At 41.4% G+C, this 20,517-nt stretch overlaps 3 protein-coding genes and 2 long non-coding RNA genes across 12 annotated transcripts in view; 2 read left to right on the top strand and 3 right to left on the bottom strand.

Annotated features, from left to right (window-relative positions):
- Positions 1–2,905, bottom strand: part of LOC120103934 (OVARIAN TUMOR DOMAIN-containing deubiquitinating enzyme 6-like) — a 27,328-nt gene extending 24,423 nt beyond the window's left edge. The window contains exons 1-2 of one of the 8 annotated variants that reach the window (XM_088720619.2): positions 2,669–2,905; positions 2,379–2,430 (exon numbers count right to left, since the gene is read on the bottom strand). The gene's annotated coding sequence lies outside the window, so the exon portion shown is untranslated. Of the gene's footprint in view, positions 1–2,378; positions 2,456–2,668 lie in introns of all 8 variants that reach the window. The other 7 variants (XM_088720620.2, XM_088720621.2, XM_088720614.2 and 4 more) reach the window with 7 other exon arrangements.
- LOC148700444 (uncharacterized) overlaps positions 1–7,953 on the top strand; it is a 9,692-nt gene extending 1,739 nt beyond the window's left edge. The window contains exons 2-8 of the mRNA XM_089930410.1: positions 118–2,324; positions 5,124–5,204; positions 5,319–5,472; positions 5,557–5,663; positions 7,387–7,467; positions 7,582–7,735; positions 7,820–7,953. Of these exons, the coding sequence (XP_089786536.1) occupies positions 118–2,324; positions 5,124–5,204; positions 5,319–5,472; positions 5,557–5,663; positions 7,387–7,467; positions 7,582–7,735; positions 7,820–7,953 (2,918 nt within the window). The remainder of the gene's footprint in view (positions 1–117; positions 2,325–5,123; positions 5,205–5,318; positions 5,473–5,556; positions 5,664–7,386; positions 7,468–7,581; positions 7,736–7,819) is intronic.
- Positions 7,954–8,818: 865 nt separating this feature from the next.
- LOC149767835 (uncharacterized) lies at positions 8,819–9,697 on the bottom strand. Its single transcript, XR_016400392.1, has 3 exons — positions 9,582–9,697; positions 9,314–9,467; positions 8,819–9,229 (listed from the first exon to the last, which is right to left on the bottom strand). It is a non-coding gene; the product is annotated as an uncharacterized LOC149767835 (long non-coding RNA).
- Positions 9,698–10,775: 1,078 nt separating this feature from the next.
- LOC103699162 (mRNA-decapping enzyme-like protein) lies at positions 10,776–14,876 on the top strand (the record flags this gene model as incomplete). Its single annotated transcript, XM_089930411.1, has 4 exons — positions 10,776–10,843; positions 12,592–12,724; positions 13,159–13,620; positions 14,625–14,876. Coding segments are annotated over 4 exons (720 nt in total), but the record flags the coding sequence as incomplete, so codon positions are not given.
- A 468-nt stretch (positions 14,877–15,344) lies between these two features.
- LOC149767836 (uncharacterized) lies at positions 15,345–16,255 on the bottom strand. The gene is made up of 2 exons (XR_016400391.1): positions 15,979–16,255; positions 15,345–15,890 (listed from the first exon to the last, which is right to left on the bottom strand). It is a non-coding gene; the product is annotated as an uncharacterized LOC149767836 (long non-coding RNA).
- Positions 16,256–20,517: the final 4,262 nt, after the last annotated feature.

Genomic DNA, 20,517 nt, shown 5'->3' on the forward strand with positions numbered 1-20,517 from the left:
CTTATAGGGATTCGGATTTACTGAGCTGTGGATTAGATGGGTGATGGGTTGTGTACGTGCCCCGTCTTTTGCTATCTTGGTAAACGGGACGCCGTCTCGTTTTTTTTGTGTCGTCAGGGGGGCTGCGTCAGGGGTGCCCCCTTTCTTCCCTATTATTCATTATGTGCTCAGATGCATTATCTAGAGCCCTACGACGGGCAGTGGCCTCTCAGGAGCTGGAGGCTTATAGGCCGACGATGAGGGCTCATCCGATCTCCCACTTGTTGTTTGCTGATGATTGTTTGCTCCTGGCTAGGTCGTCACGGCAGATGGCCCGAGTTATTTGTCAGATTATGCGGGATTACTGTGCAGCATCGGGACAGCGAGTCAATCTGACCAAGTCAGCTATTACTTTCAGTCCGAAGACCAGAGTGGCGGAGAGACGGGCTATAGTGGAGATCCTGGGGGTGGGAGAGCAGGAGGGCATGATGACATATTTGGGGGTCCCGCTCTCTGGTCAGCGGCTGCGGCGCAGGGACTGTACCTCTCTGGAGCTCAGTATCAGACGCAGACTAGAGGGGTGGCAGATACATACACTTTCTATGATGGGCAGGATCACTCTGGTCCGATCAATTCTTACCTCGGTTCCCATCTACCTACTTTCCAATACTCTTATCCCAGTTACTGTCCTAAGGTCCCTTGAGCAGCTATTTAGGAACTTCATTTGGGGGAGGTGCAGTGGCAGAGGGGGAGTCCACTTGATGGCGTGGGATGTTGTGTGCCAGCCGATTATCCATGGAGGTCTGGGGGTGCAGTCCCTGGTGGCGATGCGGGAGGCCCTAGCGGCTAGACATGCAGTTAGATTTGTGCTTGAGCCCGAGAGTATGTGGTCCTCACTGATGAGGGCCAAGTATGGTGCTTTGGCTACTGGGGTGCGAGCTGGTCGACGCCATTCACCGATGTGGAGGGAGATTTGCACGAGAGCAGGGGTGGTGCTTCCAGAGATTAGATGGACCATAGGGGACGGCCGGTCTATTGATGTGCTGGAGGATAGCTGGGTGACCGAGTTTTCGATTTGTCGCATGCCAACCATGGTGGATTCGTCGAGGTTAGCTGGGTGCAGAGTTAGTGAGTTGTTGACCGCCGAGGGGGATCGATGGAGGGAGGAGATGGTCCGGGAGGTCTTTGGGGAGCAGTTGGCAGAGGCGGTTCTGTCTCTCCCGATTCCCGATGGTGGGGGGGCCGATAGGCTAGTATGGGTCCCGACGGGACGGACGAGGGTGCGTGCCAGTGATCTCCGTGCATTGATCGGTAGGGAGCCCGCTCGTCGGATTGAGGGTGGCTGGATATGGAGGTTGCGGATTCACCCGCGTGTGGCGTTATTTATCTGGAAGGTGGCCTGGGGCTGCCTTCCTACGAGGAGCTTGTTAGTCCGGCGTGGCATGGTGGTCTCTCAGTATTGTGAGGAGTGTGCAGAGATTGAGGAGACGACTGAGCATGTTCTTCTGCAGTGTCCCAGAGCCAGAGAGATATGGAGGAGGTCACCGGTCCTACTACCCGACTCGATAGTCTCTGTGCAGGATTTGATTCAGATGCTGAGAGCTTCTATGCAGAGTCCCCGATCTACAGAGGTAGGGATTCTGATGGCATACCTGTCCTACCACATTTGGTTGGACAGGAATGCCGGCCTATTTGAGGGGAGCAGGTTGTCCCCGAGGAGGGTGGTGGATAGAGCTGCGTTATATGCGAGGGAGGTCATAGCGGCTACCGTTCGATTTTCTTCTAGGATAGTCAGGGATACCTGGGGCACTCTCTACGCTGCTTCAGCGCCCTGGTTTGCCTGTGTTTCTTGGGTACCCCCACCCCTTGACTATCTCAAAGTAAATTTCGACGGCAGTCGGTCAGTGGATGGTGCAGCTGGAGGGGTTGGATTTGTGATCAGGGACCACTTTGGCAGGTTGATAGCAGCAGGAGGGAGGCGCACGCCAGGACTCACAGTGGTTGGGGCAGAGTTGCAGGCAGCCTGGGAGGGTATATCTTATGTGCGGCAGGTACTTGGTGCGGAGCGGGTCTGCCTTAAGGGAGATTCATCTGTGGTTATCGACTGGATCCGAGGGGCGGACCGGTTTGGGGATGGTCACCCCCTCATCCGGGAGATCCGTAGGGTGGTGCTGCTGTTGGGCGATGTTCAGATAGGACATGTGTTCAGGGAGGCGAACAGGGCTACAGACTGGGTCGCCTCTTTTGTTGCTCGGCACTCCGGGGATTTTACTTGGACGTCAGCTTCTGATGTTCATCCTTTGTTGCATCTTTTACTTTTTCGTGATTTAGCAGGTTGTACTCACGTTAGAGCAATATGAAATGAGTAACCGCTTTTACCAAAAAAAAAAAAAAAAAACCTAATTCGCCCCAATAAAGGCCCCTATAATCCCAGAAACCTCACCAATTTCCCTGTCAAAACCTTATATCCATAAATCTCGGACCAAAAAGAAAAGCAACAACAAAAGAAAAGATCAGAGAATAAAACACCTTCAAAAACATCAAGAACCTCGTCAACAAAAGAAAATCAAAAGAGGATTCTTTTGGAAGAACCGAAATAAGAATCCAGAAAGAAACCCCTAAAATCCTAAAGAATCGGTCGAGTAAGAAGGAAAGAAACGCATCAGAAGGAGGAGTTAAAGATATTTACCTTGGGGGATTCCGCAAAGGCGCCGAGATCTTCTACCGTGGAACCGATCGAAAAATCCGTGCGGGCTCGGAATCGATTTCAATGGTTTGTGAGAAATGGAAGAGTGTTCGAACACTTTCTTTCCAGAGCAGAAAAAGGAGGAGAGAAGGGCTGAGGAAGAGAGTGAGAGAGGCAAATAAAAAAAAAGGGTGGAATTCGGAAAATGGATGGACGGAGAGAGGAGGAAATGGCAAGGAAGGGGTTTGGTTCGCGTTTTATCGAGGTGGGTGGGGTCACACCGCCTGCCAAGGTTTTCCCGATACCACCGATATAATTAAATTATAACTATATCAATATATAAATTACGGACCTTCCCCCTCAGCCGTTATCGACCGTCATTACGTAAATAAAAATAATATTTTGTTAGGTAGATCAGAGCACCTCCGGTAACAAGATTTGCACAAAGCCTATTTTATCATCCAAAAAAAGGAAAAAAAATCCTATTCTATTACAAATGACCTCACATTTCATTGTTGAATAATAATAGCTATTATTTGCAGCTTCATACATATTTTGGATAGAAACATAATAATATTATTGTCCAAATTATTGTTAAAATAATAAGAATTTTATTTTTTTTAAAGACATACAATTTCTTTTTATATACAACGGCGCCTCATATTAAACATATATAAGTACATCCAATAAAATCAGAAAAAAGAAAATAGCAAAGAGAGAAAAGAACAAATGCTTGGTTCTTCTAAAAAAACTCTAAAACGATGAGTCACAAAGGAGACGACTCGGTCAGCAATATTGTTCGCCTTCTGATAGACGTAGGTGGCCGAAAAAGAGCCACACTCTCTCGATAGCTTGTATATATTTCAGAGCAGTGACTGTCCGCCAACATCGCTATGCCGGCTTCGAATCCACTTGATTACCATAGTCGAGCCTCATTTAAAGTGAGTACAGTCTGCACTCAGAACAAGCCTTGCATAAGTGATGTCTTTCCATGCAACTCTCAATTCTACTGTAATAACAGTAGTGTCCAAAATTCTAGCTAGAAATCTGGGTTGGTCTCTGATGTGAAAACTTATCAAAACTGTGGTTTCACTGTTTGGTAATTGGTAGGTTTCTTTTATCCCTTAATCTCTGACTAACTTCATTTTTTTGAATTTTCAATTGTGTTGAAGCATCGTATCTGCTTTTTAGATAAAATCATCTGCTTTCCAAGGACTAAAGAATGAGGTTTTAGTAGTTTTTTTTTATTATTATTTGATTGGAGTGGGAATATGTTTAATATGAAAAGTTCTAGTTTCAGGAGGACCTACTGTACTTTCCACCTTCAAAAGTTGTCATCTCTGAAATCTGTTTATATTGAGATTTTAGGTTCTTTCTGTAGTTTGTTTTGCATTTTGACATGTTATACTTTAACAGCTATTATCCTCACATGCGCTAGGCTTCCCATGTTAAGATGCATGATCCATATTTCCTTATAAAAAGTAATAAGTGTTTTCACTACTTTGTATCCACTTTGTTCTTCTGACACCTAGGACTTGTAGCATTAATCGTTTGTAGACCAGAAATTAGAAGTGATCAAAAGTTCGCTGGTAATTAAGGATGTCAATTTTCTTGGGTCTAGTGATATTGAATTTTTTGCTCTCTCCGTCCATCCATTTTCCGAATTCCACCCTTTTTTTTATTTGCCTCTCTCACTCTCTTCCTCAGCCCTTCTCTCCTCCTTTTTCTGCTCTGGAAAGAAAGTGTTCGAACACTCTTCCATTTCGATCAGTCCCACGGTAGAAGATCTCGGCGCCTTTGCGGAATCCCCCAAGGTAAATATTTTTAACTCCTTCTTCTGATGCGTTTCTTTCCTTCTTACTCGACCGATTATTTAGGATTTTAGGGGTTTTTTTCTGGATTCTTGTTTCGGTTCTTCCAAAAGAATCCTCTTTTGATTTTCTTTTCTTGACGAGGTTCTTGATGTTTATTCGATTTTCTTTAATTCCTCCAGAGGAGTCGAGCTGGAACTCTAGCGTTAATTAGAGTTCGCAAAAAGGATGCTGCCATCGCTCAAACCCGCCATGGCGGAGCTCTCTCCAACTCCCCTCTCCCGCTCCCGCTCCCTCCCCTGTTCCTTGCTCCTCGAGTCTTTATAGGAATTCACGAATCTGGACCGTCCATCCGTTCCCTGATCGAACGGGTCGGACTGCATCGAGCTCGCACCCGGTTCGTCCTCGACCAAGCCGGTCTCCCCCACTCGGTCTGAAATGAAGGCAGTTATAACGATTTTAGTGGAGGGTCCAGCCGGCCGGCTTTAGATCGACCGGGTCGGATCGCAGCGGGATTGGATCGTCTCTTGACGCGGTGATCCTCTTCTTTTTCCCCATCTCGCTCTCTTCCGGATCTCTGGTTTCGCTCTTCTTCGACCATACTCCACGCTTTTTTATTAGGGTTTTTTCTGGATCTATTTCTTTAGGGTTTTGGATCAAGACTCGGGGCGACGATGGAAGATTTGGTAGCGGAAAAGCATGTGAAGTACATCCTCTCCGTGGAAAAGGTTCGCTGGCTTCTCTCTCTTCTCTGCTCTCGAATAAATTTGGAATCGTCATAGGAAGCTATCGGGAAAAAAAGAGGAAGAATAACAACTTTTCTGAAATATTTGATTCGATAGAAGAAAGATGATTTCGAGTCTCTAGTATTGGAGCATCTGAGGATGAACGGCGCCTATTGGGGTCTGACCACTCTGGACCTCCTCCATAAGCTCGGAGCTGTCGATCCGGATGAGGTCGTATCGTGGATGATGGAATGCTATCACCAGGATTGCGGTGAGTCATTCCCCAACTCGAGAGATTGAATTTTTAGGTCAGACATGGTGTATGTTTTTGGTAATTGTGAGTGGGTAATTGCAGGAGGGTTTGGTGGGAATATTGGTCACGATCCGCACCTTCTTTATACACTCAGTGCCGTGCAGGTTTTGGCCCTTTTTGACAGGCTTGATGTTCTTGATATCGAGAAGGTCTCGGATTGTATCCTTCGTCGTTAGGAAAGATATTATGAAGTTTAAATTTGCTTTGATGGTCAATAAGATTTCAGGCTTTTGATGTAATTCTTCAGTTGGGTAATTTTAATGAATGGTAGACTGTTTGCAACATCGGGCTCGCGTATTGCTTGTGAACCCTTTCCTATCAACTTAGGCTTCCAATTTTTATGGTATGTACGAGCTTTCCTTTGTAATTAAGAGGGGCGGCTTCAAAATCATTAATTTTATGTTGCATTTTCATGCCATTCTTGATTAGTTACTCAACATGGAGAAAATTCTAGCTAGAAATCTAGGTTGGTCTCTGATGTGAAAACTTATCAAAACTGTGGTTTCACTGTTTGGTAATTGGTAGGTTTCTTTTATCCCTTAATCTCTGACTAACTTCATTTTTTTGAATTTTCAATTGTGTTGAAGTATCGTATCTGCTTTTTAGATAAAATCATCTGCTTTCCAAGGACTAAAGAATGAGGTTTTAGTAGTTTTTTTTATTATTATTTGATTGGAGTGGGAATATGTTTAATATGAAAAGTTCTAGTTTCAGGAGGACCTATTGTACTTTCCACCTTCAAAAGTTGTCATCTCTGAAATCTGTTTATATTGAGATTTTAGGTTCTTTCTCTAGTTTGTTTTGCATTTTGACATGTTATACTTTAACAGCTATTATCCTCACATGCGCTAGGCTTCCCATGTTAAGATGCATGATCCATATTTCCCTATAAAAAGTAATAAGTGTTTTCACTACTTTGTATCCACTTTGTTCTTCTGACACCTAGGACTTGTAGCATTAATCGTTTGTAGACCAGAAATTAGAAGTGATCAAAAGTTCGCTGGTAATTAAGGATGTCAATTTTCTTGGGTCTAGTGATATTGAATTTTTTGCTCTCTCCGTCCATCCATTTTCCGAATTCCACCCTTTTTTTTATTTGCCTCTCTCACTCTCTTCCTCAGCCCTTCTCTCCTCCTTTTTCTGCTCTGGAAAGAAAGTGTTCGAACACTCTTCCATTTCGATCGGTCCCACGGTAGAAGATCTCGGCGCCTTTGCGGAATCCCCCAAGGTAAATATTTTTAACTCCTTCTTCTGATGCGTTTCTTTCCTTCTTACTCGACCGATTATTTAGGATTTTAGGGGTTTCTTTCTGGATTCTTGTTTCGGTTCTTCCAAAAGAATCCTCTTTTGATTTTCTTTTGTTGACGAGGTTCTTGATGTTTATTCGATTTTCTTTAATTCCTCCAGAGGAGTCGAGCTGGAACTCTAGCGTTAATTAGGGTTCGCAAAAAGGATGCTGCCATCGCTCAAACCCGCCATGGTGGAGCTCTCTCCAACTCCCCTCTCCTGTTCCCTCTCCCTCCCCTGTTCCTTGCTCCTCGAGTCTTTATAGGAATTCACGAATCTGGACCGTCCATCCGTTCCCTGATCGAACGGGTCGGACTGCATCGAGCTCGCACCCGGTTCGTCCTCGACCAGGCCGGTCTCCCCCACTCGGTCTGAAATGAAGGCAGTTATAACGATTTTAGTGGAGGGTCCAGCCGGCCGGCTTTAGATCGACCGGGTCGAATCGCAGCGGGATTGGATCGTCTCTTGACGCGGTGATCCTCTTCTTTTTCCCCATCTCGCTCTCTTCCGGATCTCTGGTTTCGCTCTTCTTCGACCATACTCCACGCTTTTTTATCAGGGTTTTTTCTGGATCTATTTCTTTAGGGTTTTGGATCGAGACTCGGGGCGACGATGGAAGATTTGGTAGCGGAAAAGCATGTGAAGTACATCCTCTCCGTGGAAAAGGTTCGCTGGCTTCTCTCTCTTCTCTGCTCTCGAATAAATTTGGAATCGTCATAGGAAGCTATCGGGAAAAAAAGAGGAAGAATAACAACTTTTTTGAAATATTTGATTCGATAGAAGAAAGATGATTTCGAGTCTCTAGTGTTGGAGCATCTGAGGATGAACGGCGCCTATTGGGGTCTGACCACTCTGGACCTCCTCCATAAGCTCGGAGCTGTCGATCCGGATGAGGTCGTATCGTGGATGATGGAATGCTATCACCAGGATTGCGGTGAGTCATTCCCCAACTCGAGAGATTGAATTTTTAGGTCAGACATGGTGCATGTTTTTGGTAATTGTGAGTGGGTAATTGCAGGAGGGTGTGGTGGGAATATTGGTCACGATCCGCACCTTTTTTATACACTCAGTGCCGTGCAGGTTTTGGCCCTTTTTGACAGGCTTGATGTTCTTGATATCGAGAAGGTCTCGGATTGTATCCTTCGTCGTTAGGAAAGATATTATGAAGTTTAAATTTGCTTTGATGGTCAATAAGATTTCAGGCTTTTGATGTAATTCTTCAGTTGGGTAATTTTAATGAATGGTAGACTGTTTGCAATATCGGGCTCGCGTATTGCTTATGAACCCTTTCCTATCAACTTAGGCTTCCAATTTTTATGGTATGCACGAGCTTTCCTTTGTAATTAAGAGGGGCGGCTTCAAAATCATTAATTTTATGTTGCATTTTCATGCCATTCTTGATTAGTTACTCAACATGGAGAAAATTCTAGCTAGAAATCTGGGTTGGTCTCTGATGTGAAAACTTATCAAAACTGTGGTTTCACTGTTTGGTAATTGGTAGGTTTCTTTTATTCCTTAATCTCTGACTAACTTCATTTTTTTGAATTTTCAATTGTGTTGAAGTATCGTATCTGCTTTTTAGATAAAATCATCTGCTTTCCAAGGACTAAAGAATGAGGTTTTAGTAGTTTTTTTTTATTATTATTTGATTGAAGTGGGAATATGTTTAATATGAAAAGTTCTAGTTTCAGGAGGACCTACTGTACTTTCCACCTTCAAAAGTTGTCATCTCTGAAATCTGTTTATATTGAGATTTTAGGTTCTTTCTCTAGTTTGTTTTGCATTTTGACATGTTATACTTTAACAGCTATTATCCTCACATGCGCTAGGCTTCCCATGTTAAGATGCATGATCCATATTTCCCTATAAAAAGTAATAAGTGTTTTCACTACTTTGTATCCACTTTGTTCTTCTGACACCTAGGACTTGTAGCATTAATCGTTTGTAGACCAGAAATTAGAAGTAATCAAAAGTTCGCTGGTAATTAAGGATGTCAATTTTCTTGGGTCTAGTGATATTGAATTTTCTCCATGTTGAGTAACTAATCAAGAATGGCATGAAAATGCAACATAAAATTAATGATTTTGAAGCCGCCCCTCTTAATTACAAAGGAAAGCTCGTACATACCATAAAAATTGGAAGCCTAAGTTGATAGGAAAGGGTTCACAAGCAATACGCGAGCCCGATGTTGCAAACAGTCTACCATTCATTAAAATTACCCAACTGAAGAATTACATCAAAAGCCTGAAATCTTATTGACCATCAAAGCAAATTTAAACTTCATAATATCTTTCCTAACGACGAAGGATACAATCCGAGACCTTCTCGATATCAAGAACATCAAGCCTGTCAAAAAGGGCCAAAACCTGCACGGCACTGAGTGTACAAAGAAGGTGCGGATCGTGACCAATATTCCCACCAAACCCTCCTGCAATTACCCACTCACAATGACCAAAAACATACACCATGTCTGACCTAAAAATTCAATCTCTCGAGTTGGGGAATGACTCACCGCAATCCTGGTGATAGCATTCCATCATCCACGATACGACCTCATCCGGATCGACAGCTCCGAGCTTATGGAGGAGGTCCAGAGTGGTCAGACCCCAATAGGCGCCGTTCATCCTCAGATGCTCCAACACTAGAGACTCGAAATCATCTTTCTTCTATCGAATCAAATATTTCAGAAAAGTTGTTATTCTTCCTCTTTTTTTCCCGATAGCTTCCTATGACGATTCCAAATTTATTCGAGAGCAGAGAAGAGAGAGAAGCCAGCGAACCTTTTCCACGGAGAGGATGTACTTCACATGCTTTTCCGCTACCAAATCTTCCATCGTCGCCCCGAGTCTCGATCCAAAACCCTAAAGAAATAGATCCAGAAAAGACCCTGATAAAAAAGCGTGGAGTATGGTCGAAGAAGAGCGAAACCAGAGATCCGGAAGAGAGCGAGATGGGGAAAAAGAAGAGGATCACCGCGTCAAGAGACGATCCAATCCCGCTGCGATCCGACCCGGTCGATCTAAAGCCGGCCGGCTGGACCCTCCACTAAAATCGTTATAACTGCCTTCATTTCAGACCGAGTGGGGGAGACCGGCCTGGTCGAGGACGAACCGGGTGCGAGCTCGATGCAGTCCGACCCGTTCGATCAGGAAACGGATGGACGGTCCAGATTCGTGAATTCCTATAAAGACTCGAGGAGCAAGGAATAGGGGAGGGAGCGGGAGCGGAAGAGGGGAGTTGGAGAGAGCTCCGCCATGGCGGGTTTGAGCGATGGCAGCATCCTTTTTGCGAACCCTAATTAACGCTAGAGTTCCAGCTCGACTCCTCTAGAGGAATTAAAGAAAATCGAATAAAAATTCCGCAAGAACCTATTATGTTTAGTAGTTTAGTAGATAATTCAACATGATAACTTTAGAAGATTTAACATGATAGTGCATCCATGTGATCAAAATAACACCTGTATGCATACCTATTGAATACCTATGTGTTTGCGAACAAATATATGTATGTGCATGCTTGTGTATGCATGCATGCATATATGTATGTATGTTATATATACATTTTGTGATGTAGGATGTTACTTTTCAATCCCTTGTGGTTCCTTCCTTTTTTTCTTTGGGGAGCTGTTCTTTTGAATTTGCACGGGATTGCTGTTTCATGGTTTCTGTTGCTTCGGTCATCGACGGCGCCTTGCAGAAGCTGTATGTGTGTAAAAAGGGGGGTTGGGGTTGGGGACAGATCTGTGGGTTTACTCTTAACAACCTGATGTATGTTGCCTTTATTAGTTACACTGATGAGCATTATGCATGACAAATTTTATTTTTGCATTAATATCATGTACACAAAAATGGTATGATCCATGATATTAAATCTTGTCCTGAGATCTCATTGTTTTTTATTGTGTGAGCTCGGGAAGTTTATATAGATGCTTTAAATTGATATGATGTTACATGATATGCCTAAAATTAAATTGATCTTTGTTGACCAGGATACTGAATGCATACTCCAAAGTCCCTCAAAAGCCTAAAGCTTCAACCAAAAGGTAGTATACAACTTTCTTTAACTCAAGCATCAACTCTGATGTGCTATCTCCTTCCTCTGCATCCTAGTGTTGTAACATGTTAAGTTGGAACTACAGCTTTTGAAAATTCATGTTATATTCAGCCAATTCCCTTTTAGTTGTTTCTTCAGTCTATGTATAAGCATTAAACGCTTGTCAGCCCTAGGATATCTTCTCAGCATACTTGGTACGGATGCTAATGTGCTGGCTAACGAGACTTCTTCCCATTGTTTGGTCAAGTTGTCAGGCCAGTCTTGGTGAATTTTAGATATCGTTCACCCAGCCCAGCCTTCATCCCAAATACCTGTGTTCTTGTTCGAGCAGGAAAAAAAAATCCTAATAGCTAACACTTAATTTAAACAATCTGCATACTTTTTGCTGTTTAACAGTGTATCTGTAGGCTACAGTTTTACAAATACTTTAACATACATACATACATTAGACATGGACCAATTTTCATTCATTCACGTAGGCGCAAAAGAAGATGTGCAAATTGGCCTCGTTGAACTTGTACTCCTTAATAGAAGAACAACTAGGGAACCTTTGCAATGATTTCTTTCCTGAAAGAAGAATTGGAATATTTTGATAAGCCATTGTTGGGGCTGAAACATAAACATTTTGGTAAGTAGTTGCATGTTTTAATGTATAGTCACTAGTTAATCGAAATGGAAAAGAAGTGAGGAATTTTAATTTTGATTGGATATAAACAGAATCACATACAGTTGTTCATTTGGTGCAGTTCTTGAACAAAAAATCTTTATAATGAAAGATCGCTGTTTTTTAATGCAATTAATTGAAATTTTTGTGGAATTCCTACAAGTGATTGTGATTGTGACATGTTCTTGTTCTTTTTTTTGGAATTTTGCATATGCAACAAGTATATCAGCTTTCTGTTGTAGAAGGATACTTTATGATTGCAAAGAGAATTGTTTTTGGCCACTGGCAGAGGGTTTTTCCAGGACTAGATCAAACTGGTCAGCATAATCACTGAGAAGTTGAAACAAATGTCATCTTTTGCTAGTATATCTGGAAGGCAAGATTTTCTACTATATCTTGAGACCAGTAGAGAGTACTGAGACCAGTACTGGCGATAAGTTTTCTTATTGGGATTCTGTGTCATTGCTTGGGACCAATACTGGTGATTCTGTGACATTGCTTAATCATGTATATCAAGATCTTGGTGCCACCACAATGGTGGTGGGATTCCTTGACTCAATTATATATGAATATTACGAGTAGTTCCTAGACAGCTTGTGGAACAAGATCATCTGTACTCTCTACTTTGACTTGTTTTCTGATACTGCATTCTATTGATATTTTCAACCACTTCCTGAAAAATAAGTCTTTCTCTTAATATTCTATTCTAGTTCTTTCTTAACAGTTCTTTCTACTGAGATTTTATTTTTTTATCCAATATGGCAATAATATTATAGTGTTAACATGATGCATGTTTAGCATTTAGCTTGTTTATATTCGTCTAATAAATAGTGGCTTCTTTTGGTGGATCTGATCCCAAATTGTATTTTGATATGGTGCAATGCTTTTTCTCTGAACTGCATACTGCTTTGTTGCATATATAATTGTTCCAAGAAGTTTTTTTGGAATTCTAAATTCCTTGCTGCAATCCCTCTGTCTATAATTGTTAAATATCTAAAGCAATACTTTCCATTATGTGTATGACTTCCTGAATAAATTTGTGACTGTTTAATTCTTCTTTCCCACATTTGCAGCAGTGAGTTTGAGGAGTTGGAAGCTGTTCCAACATCAGCTGTTGTGGAAGGTCCTCTGGAGCCACCACCAACATCATCTGCAGCTGCTGCTGTTCCTGATATTTCTGATGATTCGTTTGTGAACTTCTTCAGTGTATGTTCTTTTGCTGACCGTAAACTTGAACCTTGCCATTATTATTGAACTTGTTGCTTTAAACCTTGTCTAGCATGCCTGGCTATGTTACCTTGCATGAAAGGGAAAGTCCTATAAATTTGACTTGGCCTCAGTCGTTTCACATGATGATGTGTTCCTGAGACTGGGTAGTCCTGGTGGCATCTGGACAAAGCTTTCAAGGTTTTTTGCGCTTGCATGACTATGTAACATTATTATTATTTCCTTGAAAAGTAGTACCTGAACTTGAGTCTCAACTAGTTGCTTTCTTGCCGGAGACTTGTTCCCTTCCCTTTCTCGGAAGATGCATCCACTTTGCTGCATATACCATAAAACTAGGGAAAAAATGTTGGGCATTCATTTACAGGTCAAGCTGTTCTTGCACCTCTCTGACTGGAAATTTTCACGGTTTGCAGACAGCTACAAATATTGGAAATATATCAAGTTCAACAGTTACTGGACAACAACAGCAATCTTCTGCAGCAATTCCTTCATCTTCCCATGCACCTAATGTCATTCCATCTCCCGCGCCAACCCTACAGTCTGCCCTTTCTCTGCCAACTTCAACCCCTCCTCTAATGCCACTCCTTGATGTTCATGAATCTAGCAGCAATATTAATCGTGCTACAAATCTGGTCAAACCTTCATTTTTTGCACCTGCCCCCTCATCTTCTTCATTAATGATGCCACCATTAGCATCTTCTATGCCCACCGCTCCCCCACTTCATCCTTCTCTAACCATGCAGCGTCCGTATGGCACTCCATTGCTTCAACCATTCCCCCCACCTACTCCACCTCCATCTCTTACTCCTACCCCTAACTATGGTTCAGTTATTACAAGAGACAAAGTCCGGGATGCGCTGCTGAAGCTTGTGCAGGTATGCCCATCTGCTCTTTGCTATCTCTAACAGAACGTATTTACTGCTGGCATAGCTTGTTCCCATGCTAAATTCAGTGAATATATAACATATGGAATCATGACTCATCAGTTTGTTAAATTCTTTGGTGACAAGATAGCTGCAGACCATAATTATGGATATTAAATTTTTGTCCCATATTAAAAATAATTTGAGGGAATTAACAAAAGTAGATCCATACTTGATATTGCAGTTGGGAAAAACAATATGAACTAGAAAAAGGAGCAGTTCCACACTTCAACCTTTTCCTTTGGCAGCTAAGAGATGTCAATTTAAGGACTATAATTGGATTTGAAAATTCAGAGGAATTGCTCCCATCTTTTGTGCTGTTCTTTCCTGTTGATTTACATTGTTGTCATCACTGTTAATGAAAGCTTATGTTCAAATTCTATGTCGTGTTATTGACAAATATTAACACATCTGAGACTATAAATTGTGAATGACCTTGATTTAATCTGTTAAAGGATTTAACCTTTTTTCTGATTATCAGTCTCAGTATATAGAGAATTGGTGGTAAATAGCATAAATCAGCTTGATGTTTACATTTCTCAACAACACTTGATTCAATCTGATTCTCCTCTATGATAATTTTATGAACATCTGTGATATGATGGGACATTTGTTGGAATTCCTAAAATAACTGAAGCAAATTTGTTGCAATTCTTCTTTTTCCTTTAGATGTCAGGATAAGAATATTTTCTTCAGTCTTGGTTTGACTCAGTACTCATCTCAAATTTTCATGTCTTCCCCAATTTAACTACTTACACTTGGCTTTTCCTTCTCTGAATTCTCTGTTGTCTCTAATGTCACTCGATCCATTCCGTAAACAACTTTTTTTTCATCTCTGTTTGGGTGGTAATTTCATTTAATTTATTAGCCGGCACATTACTGCTTAGATTATGCATCAGCATGATAGCTTTTATGAGTTTTTCTGCACTAAAGCTTTCTGTGTTACTTTGTGACAGAATAACCAATTTATTGATATGGTGTACCGGGAGATGCTGAATGCACATCATTCATAAGACTGAAGAGTGGGTTTTAAGAGTTGTGCCTGCTTTTGGTTACGCGTGGTTTCTTCATATCCTGTGCTTGTAGGATGCTCGCTTATATGGCTTTTGTAAGTTTTTTCTGTACTCATCGGAGCCTCCATTTTATACAATTTTTTTTTTTTTTACAAATACCAGTAGTGACATTATACAGATGTTCATTTTGGGGCTTGTGATCTGAGTATTTTTCATTATTTCAACACCTGATTGTGGAGCATATAAAAAATTGAAAAATAACAGGTGTTATGGGCTGCTCATCTCAATAACCTCTCAGGTTTAAAAAAGCTAATATTAGCTCATTAATAAGGACTGCTCTTTGCACAAATCTGGGGGGTTGTTTAGCCCTGTCATGTGACTAGCAGGATTAACTACTACATTTCAGGCATGGCTTGTCGCTAGCAACCATTAAACTTGGTGTAACTTGGCCTAAAATATCATTTTTCCTGCAAAGGCAGCTGTGAATGAAGCTTTTCTGCTGAATTATATTGTGGGTTCCTTTGAAAGGCATTTGAAGCATGAAATATCCTGTCAGACCTGCAAATGTATTTTCCTTTGTTTAATAATAGCTCCATTTAAGTCGTTGAGGCTGATTAGAATCGTATGAATGTATCAAGGATTCAAATCTCGATGGCTGGCCAGTAAGGGACAATTCTCAGTATGGGCACAATACAGGGTTGATGTCTCGATACAAATGAGCCCCCACCCCCCAAGAAAACTGCCGAGCCATATGAGACATTGGGATGGTATGAATCCAGATGCCTCGATATGGATGGTTACAGTTCACTTGCCATCAGCAAGTAATAGCTTCTCTCATAATGGCTCATGGCTGGTACAGGACCAGTGATGTACTCACGACATTTCAATCGGTGGAGTGCATTCAAGATAAAGAAAACTCCTTCAAACGAAATCCCTCGGCCCTGCTCTGCCTGATACCGAGGAATAAAGTTCTAAACACTACTAGCTGCAGGCTGGTTAGCATCCTACTGCTAGCATCTGCAGGCATCACCATAGAACCGCTTAGGTGTTTCTGAGATTGGAAGAAGTGAATGGCATGACGATCATTGGGGGATGATCTTTTCCTGCAGCAGAACAATTTTGGAAAATAAAAAGAAGAATCGTACAAATCTTGATCTCATGAACTTTGGTGCGCTAGCCCCCAGGCAGAAACAACAGCAGCGCCTTCTTCTGAAAAACAGAATGGAGAGATCTAATTTTCCTCAACTTGCCAAACAAAAATATGGCATGTGTTAATATTAAATCCACCCCCACTTACTGTAAAATTATTCCATGTAAACAAACATGACTGATTCGTATCAGAACTGGGCTAACATTAAAGAATTTGGAACCAGTGTTAGGAAATTGGTACAGTGAACTCTTCATCAAATTTAGAACAATCACTTTGGTCGAACCTGTTTGAGAACAGAACCCATGTACCATGACGGTGATTTTAATTCTTTTCCATCACATGGTTTCCCCCAATCACTAAATAGGGCTTGGGCTCAGCTTGCCAGCAGTGAAGGGGCTCTCTGTTTTCCAAAGAAAATTCGATTCACAACTGTGAAGACCCGAATTGGGCCCATCCTAGGGCCCAACGAACTGAAGTCGGCAAGGAGTGCCGACTTCAGTTGAATCATCGTGGTCTCCCCACGATGACCACGCCGGCCGAACGGCCCGCGGGATCTCCGCACACCACCCTCCTCTTCCCTCTTCCCTCTTCCCTCTCCCTCTCTATCTCTCTCTCTCTCCCTTTCTCTTTTCTCTGAGAGCCCATCCCTTCCCCTTCTTTTCCCCTCTTTTGTGAAGATCGCCGGAGCCCGTCGTCGCCGGAGCCACCATCGCCGACGGGGAAACCACTCGTCGACGACCGGAGGTGAGCAAGACAGCATGGATCTATTTTTTTTGTGGATTTAAGGGAGAGAAATGATGGGGGATCAGTCGGTTTCACTTCCCCTGTTTCGGGGGAAGTTTTTGATGAATTTCGGCCGGCCGACGGAGGCCGGCCGGGGTCAATCCGGCCGAAACGAGTTCGGCCGGAGGTGGGTGAACGGGGGCCGGGCTTCCAGCCCCGGTCTCCCTCTCTTTCCTCCCTTTCTTCCTCTCCTTCTTCTCTTCTTCTTCCTCCGCTCGGCTTGTGACAGTGGGATGGCCGACGGCGGCGGGCCGAGCGCCGCCGCCGAGGGCCACGGTCGGCCGCCGAGGGCCGACCGGAGCCACTAGCCACCCCCCCCCCCCCCCTTCTTCCTTTCCCTCTTCTTCTTCTTCTTCTTCTTCTTCTTCTTCTCTTCCTTCTTTCTTCTTCTTCTTCTTCTTTATTCGGCCTGGGTGTTTTTCCTCGCTTTGAAATCCGTGCTTTATTTGGGAACCAGATCTTAAACCGGGTTTATATTGTGAACCGGTTCCACCTATTTCATGAATGGGTTTTGTTATGGTCTGATCAGACCTGGTTTGGGTTGGGCTAGGGAACTGTTTTTGGGCTGAGTTGGGCCTGATTGGATCTGTGGGCTGCGTTGGTTTGGGCCCGAGATCTGATCTGGACCTGTAATCTGGTTTGGTTCAGTTGGGCCTAATCTGTGTTGGGCCACAATTGGTTTTGGGTTAAAGGGTTCTGATTTTTGGGATTTAGTCTATTTATTCTTGGATCTTTGAACTTAGGAATTTAAGGGATTGGAATTAGTTTAAATTATGTTTCTAAATTAATTAAATAATTAATATTTATGTTTAATCATGGGTTCGTGATATCTGTGACAGGAATTTTTAAGCGAACCCAGGTAGGTGACCTATTGCTTTAAAGTAGAATTTTAACATGTATCTTGCATATGTTGATTTATTGATTTATTATTGGCATTATTGTTAGATTTAGAATTAAATATTTAATTTCATAAATTGTTATGTGCTTTGCTGTTGGGAGTATAATTATGACTTTGATATAGAAAGTTGATTTATTGATTTTTAAAATCCGCGTGACTATAGTCTAGGCCCCGCCAATGGGATGATACGTTGGCCCTGTCGACTTGTACTGAGGAACTAGTTCCGACACCGCGACCACCGGTGATAGAATAGTGGCGGCATAGGGGTGCGTTTTGCTCTTCGGAGCGGCTCAGTGGAGCGTGAGTTTGGCACCAGGGGGTGCGGCACAGTGGTGCGTTGGCTCAGTGGAGCGGCTCTTCGGAGAGTTGTATTGGCACTTCGGTGTAACCATGCCACTGGGTGATGTGGCCGTAGTCATGCGGTTGAGTTATTTTGAGTCTTGGATTGGATTTACGGGTTATTGTGTGGATTTTTGGATTGATGAGTTTTAGTTGTTTTTTTTTTATATGCATGATGACATGTTATATGATGACTTTACTGCATGATGTTGCCTACTGAGCTGTTAGCTCACTCCTACTATTTACATTTTTTTTCAGGTGATGACATATAATTATGGGGATTACGGGATGGAGTGATCATGATGTATTTAGCTAGTAGTTATGGACTTTCTTTTGACTTATGTATATATATGGACATTTGAATTGAAAGTTGGAATTTATCTTTGTTTAGCTATTGATGTGGAATCTGATTTATCTGCCTTGCGTGCCTGCGGGGTCCGCCCTGCAGGTGCGCGGCGTCTGCTCGCGCTCCGGGCCCCCGGGTTCGGGGCGTGACAGATTTATTGGTATCAGAGCTTAAGGTTAAGGTATCCTAGGGTTTAGGTTCAGGTAAGTGTGAGTGGAGAATTATGATAGAAAAACTATCAAAGCCTTGGTTTATAGTCACTTGAGCTTGTAACATGAATGATATTATAACCTACGGCTTAAGACCACTAGGGACTGTAGGCTTAATGGCATTAGAGTTTGACGTTTAAGATCATTAGGGATTGTGACATAAATATATCATAGCTTAAGGTTATGATCAATTGGGACATGACAATTATATTTGGTGCTTAAGGTGTAAGATCACTGAGCATTGTGATAAAATGTATGCATCGGGTTTGGTTTTCGATGAGTGTGGAAGGAAAGTATAAATTATCTTTGATCATGATAAGAGAGGTTTGACCTAAGATAAGTGTAGGAAAATTAACAATGGCATACCAGTTATATCATGTTCAGATATTATTTAAACGACTTGGAAGTTCAAACTTGATATGGGTTGTGATATGATCGTACTTTTGGTTTTGCTACTAATTATCAGAGTGTGATTTATACATACATCTTCCGTATCATTGGAGTGGGCTAAGAAAGATTTTTCGTAGTATTAGTGCAGAATGTTTTCGAGGTTAAATCTGTATGGGGATTATATTTGGATTTGACATGTTTGAATATTGTAAATCGGCATATTTCTATTAGTGGATTAAATTCTTAAGGCCATATAGTATGCAAATTGGTGGAGTATTCTAATTATTTGAATTTGTATATTTGGATTGGGCTACTAAATTTTTCTTATAATTGTTGGAGACCATTGGATGTGTTAACTTGAACTCAAGTCAAGGTTTATGACCTAACTAGAAATCTTTGTCATTGTAAAATACAAAATTGAGTAGAAATTTCGATTTTGAGATGCTTATGTGAGTTATCATGGGTAGCATTAATCATAGACATTAAGGATTTTGGTAAAGAAGGATTTGGAAGTTGATAGAGTTAATTCCTACTCATAGTGATATTGACTCAACAGTTCTAACCCATTGAGTTTGAGGTAAATTCTGTTGGAAGGAAAATCAATGTAGATTTTCTAATTAAATTGCAAAGAGAATACAAGAATTACCCCCTTTAAATTAAACCTAGATATTTTGGATTCTAAAAAGGTTGTGGAGATCACATAGTGACCTTAAACTTGACTAAAGGATCGGGGGTTAGTTATGGTATGTACACCCTATATAAATTGAGGACAAAAAGATCTAGAGGTTTTGCTCTAGTTCTACTTGAAAATTTGAAATTTGGAGTTTCTTAGTTTCAATGCAAAATGATACTTTAGTCAGAAATCATTTTGTGACTTTAGAGAATTAAATGAATTAAATCAGAGAGTGCAGCGGAAGTGTGGTGGTTTGACTTATTTTGAAACTGGTTAAGAGCATTAATATTTGATCTAAAAGGCATTTATTTGCTTTTGTTATTGATAAATTTGAGTTAATTTATCATGATTTTGAAATGCTAAAATTAGAATGCAACCTAATTATGGTCGTAAGCGAAGTGTGAATGAGCTATTCTGAGAGTTTTCTTTGGTAGAGCAATTTGTATTTCAAGTTATGATTAATTAGATTTTGACTAAATTAAGTGAAGGAATATTAATCATGAGATATTATCGTGCAATATAATTATTTTGGAAGTTTAACTTGATATCAGGCACTGTGGATATTGCTTCTAGTTGAAGTTAATTATTTTGGTGGCAAATTAAGATTCATCTATAAAAAGATGTTTAAAGCTTGGACTAGAAAATATTTATTGAAATCTGTATGTGGATCATGCATGGAACTCGTATATAGAAGGAAAATATACTTGGGGATGAGACTTAAGAATTTTTATTTGGCTCTACTTGAGACTTGAAACAATTAAGATTGATATTTTGATGGGAAGTCAATTAGTAAATCTTGAGAATATTGGTGGATTAAAATGTTTTTGGGTTAGTCGAAAATAGGACTTGTTTGATTTGGAAAAAGTTCTTGATGTTTTTCCTTGTTTAAAAAAAAAAAAAAAGATCGTTGGAAAGTATAGTTCTTTGGATTTTGATCGATATGGATATCATTGTTTTATTAGTAGATTCTCTAAGGCTAGTAGATTTACAAGATCCCGAAATGTTTGCAGTACTGCAAATAAAAAATATTTTACTTATTTGAGGAGTT

The sequence above is a fragment of the Phoenix dactylifera genome, chromosome 4, assembly GCF_051530095.1.
Source record: "Phoenix dactylifera cultivar Ajwa chromosome 4, Ajwa_hap1_PhDact_Kaust_v1.1, whole genome shotgun sequence".
NCBI classification, from domain to species: Eukaryota; Viridiplantae; Streptophyta; class Magnoliopsida; order Arecales; family Arecaceae; genus Phoenix; species Phoenix dactylifera.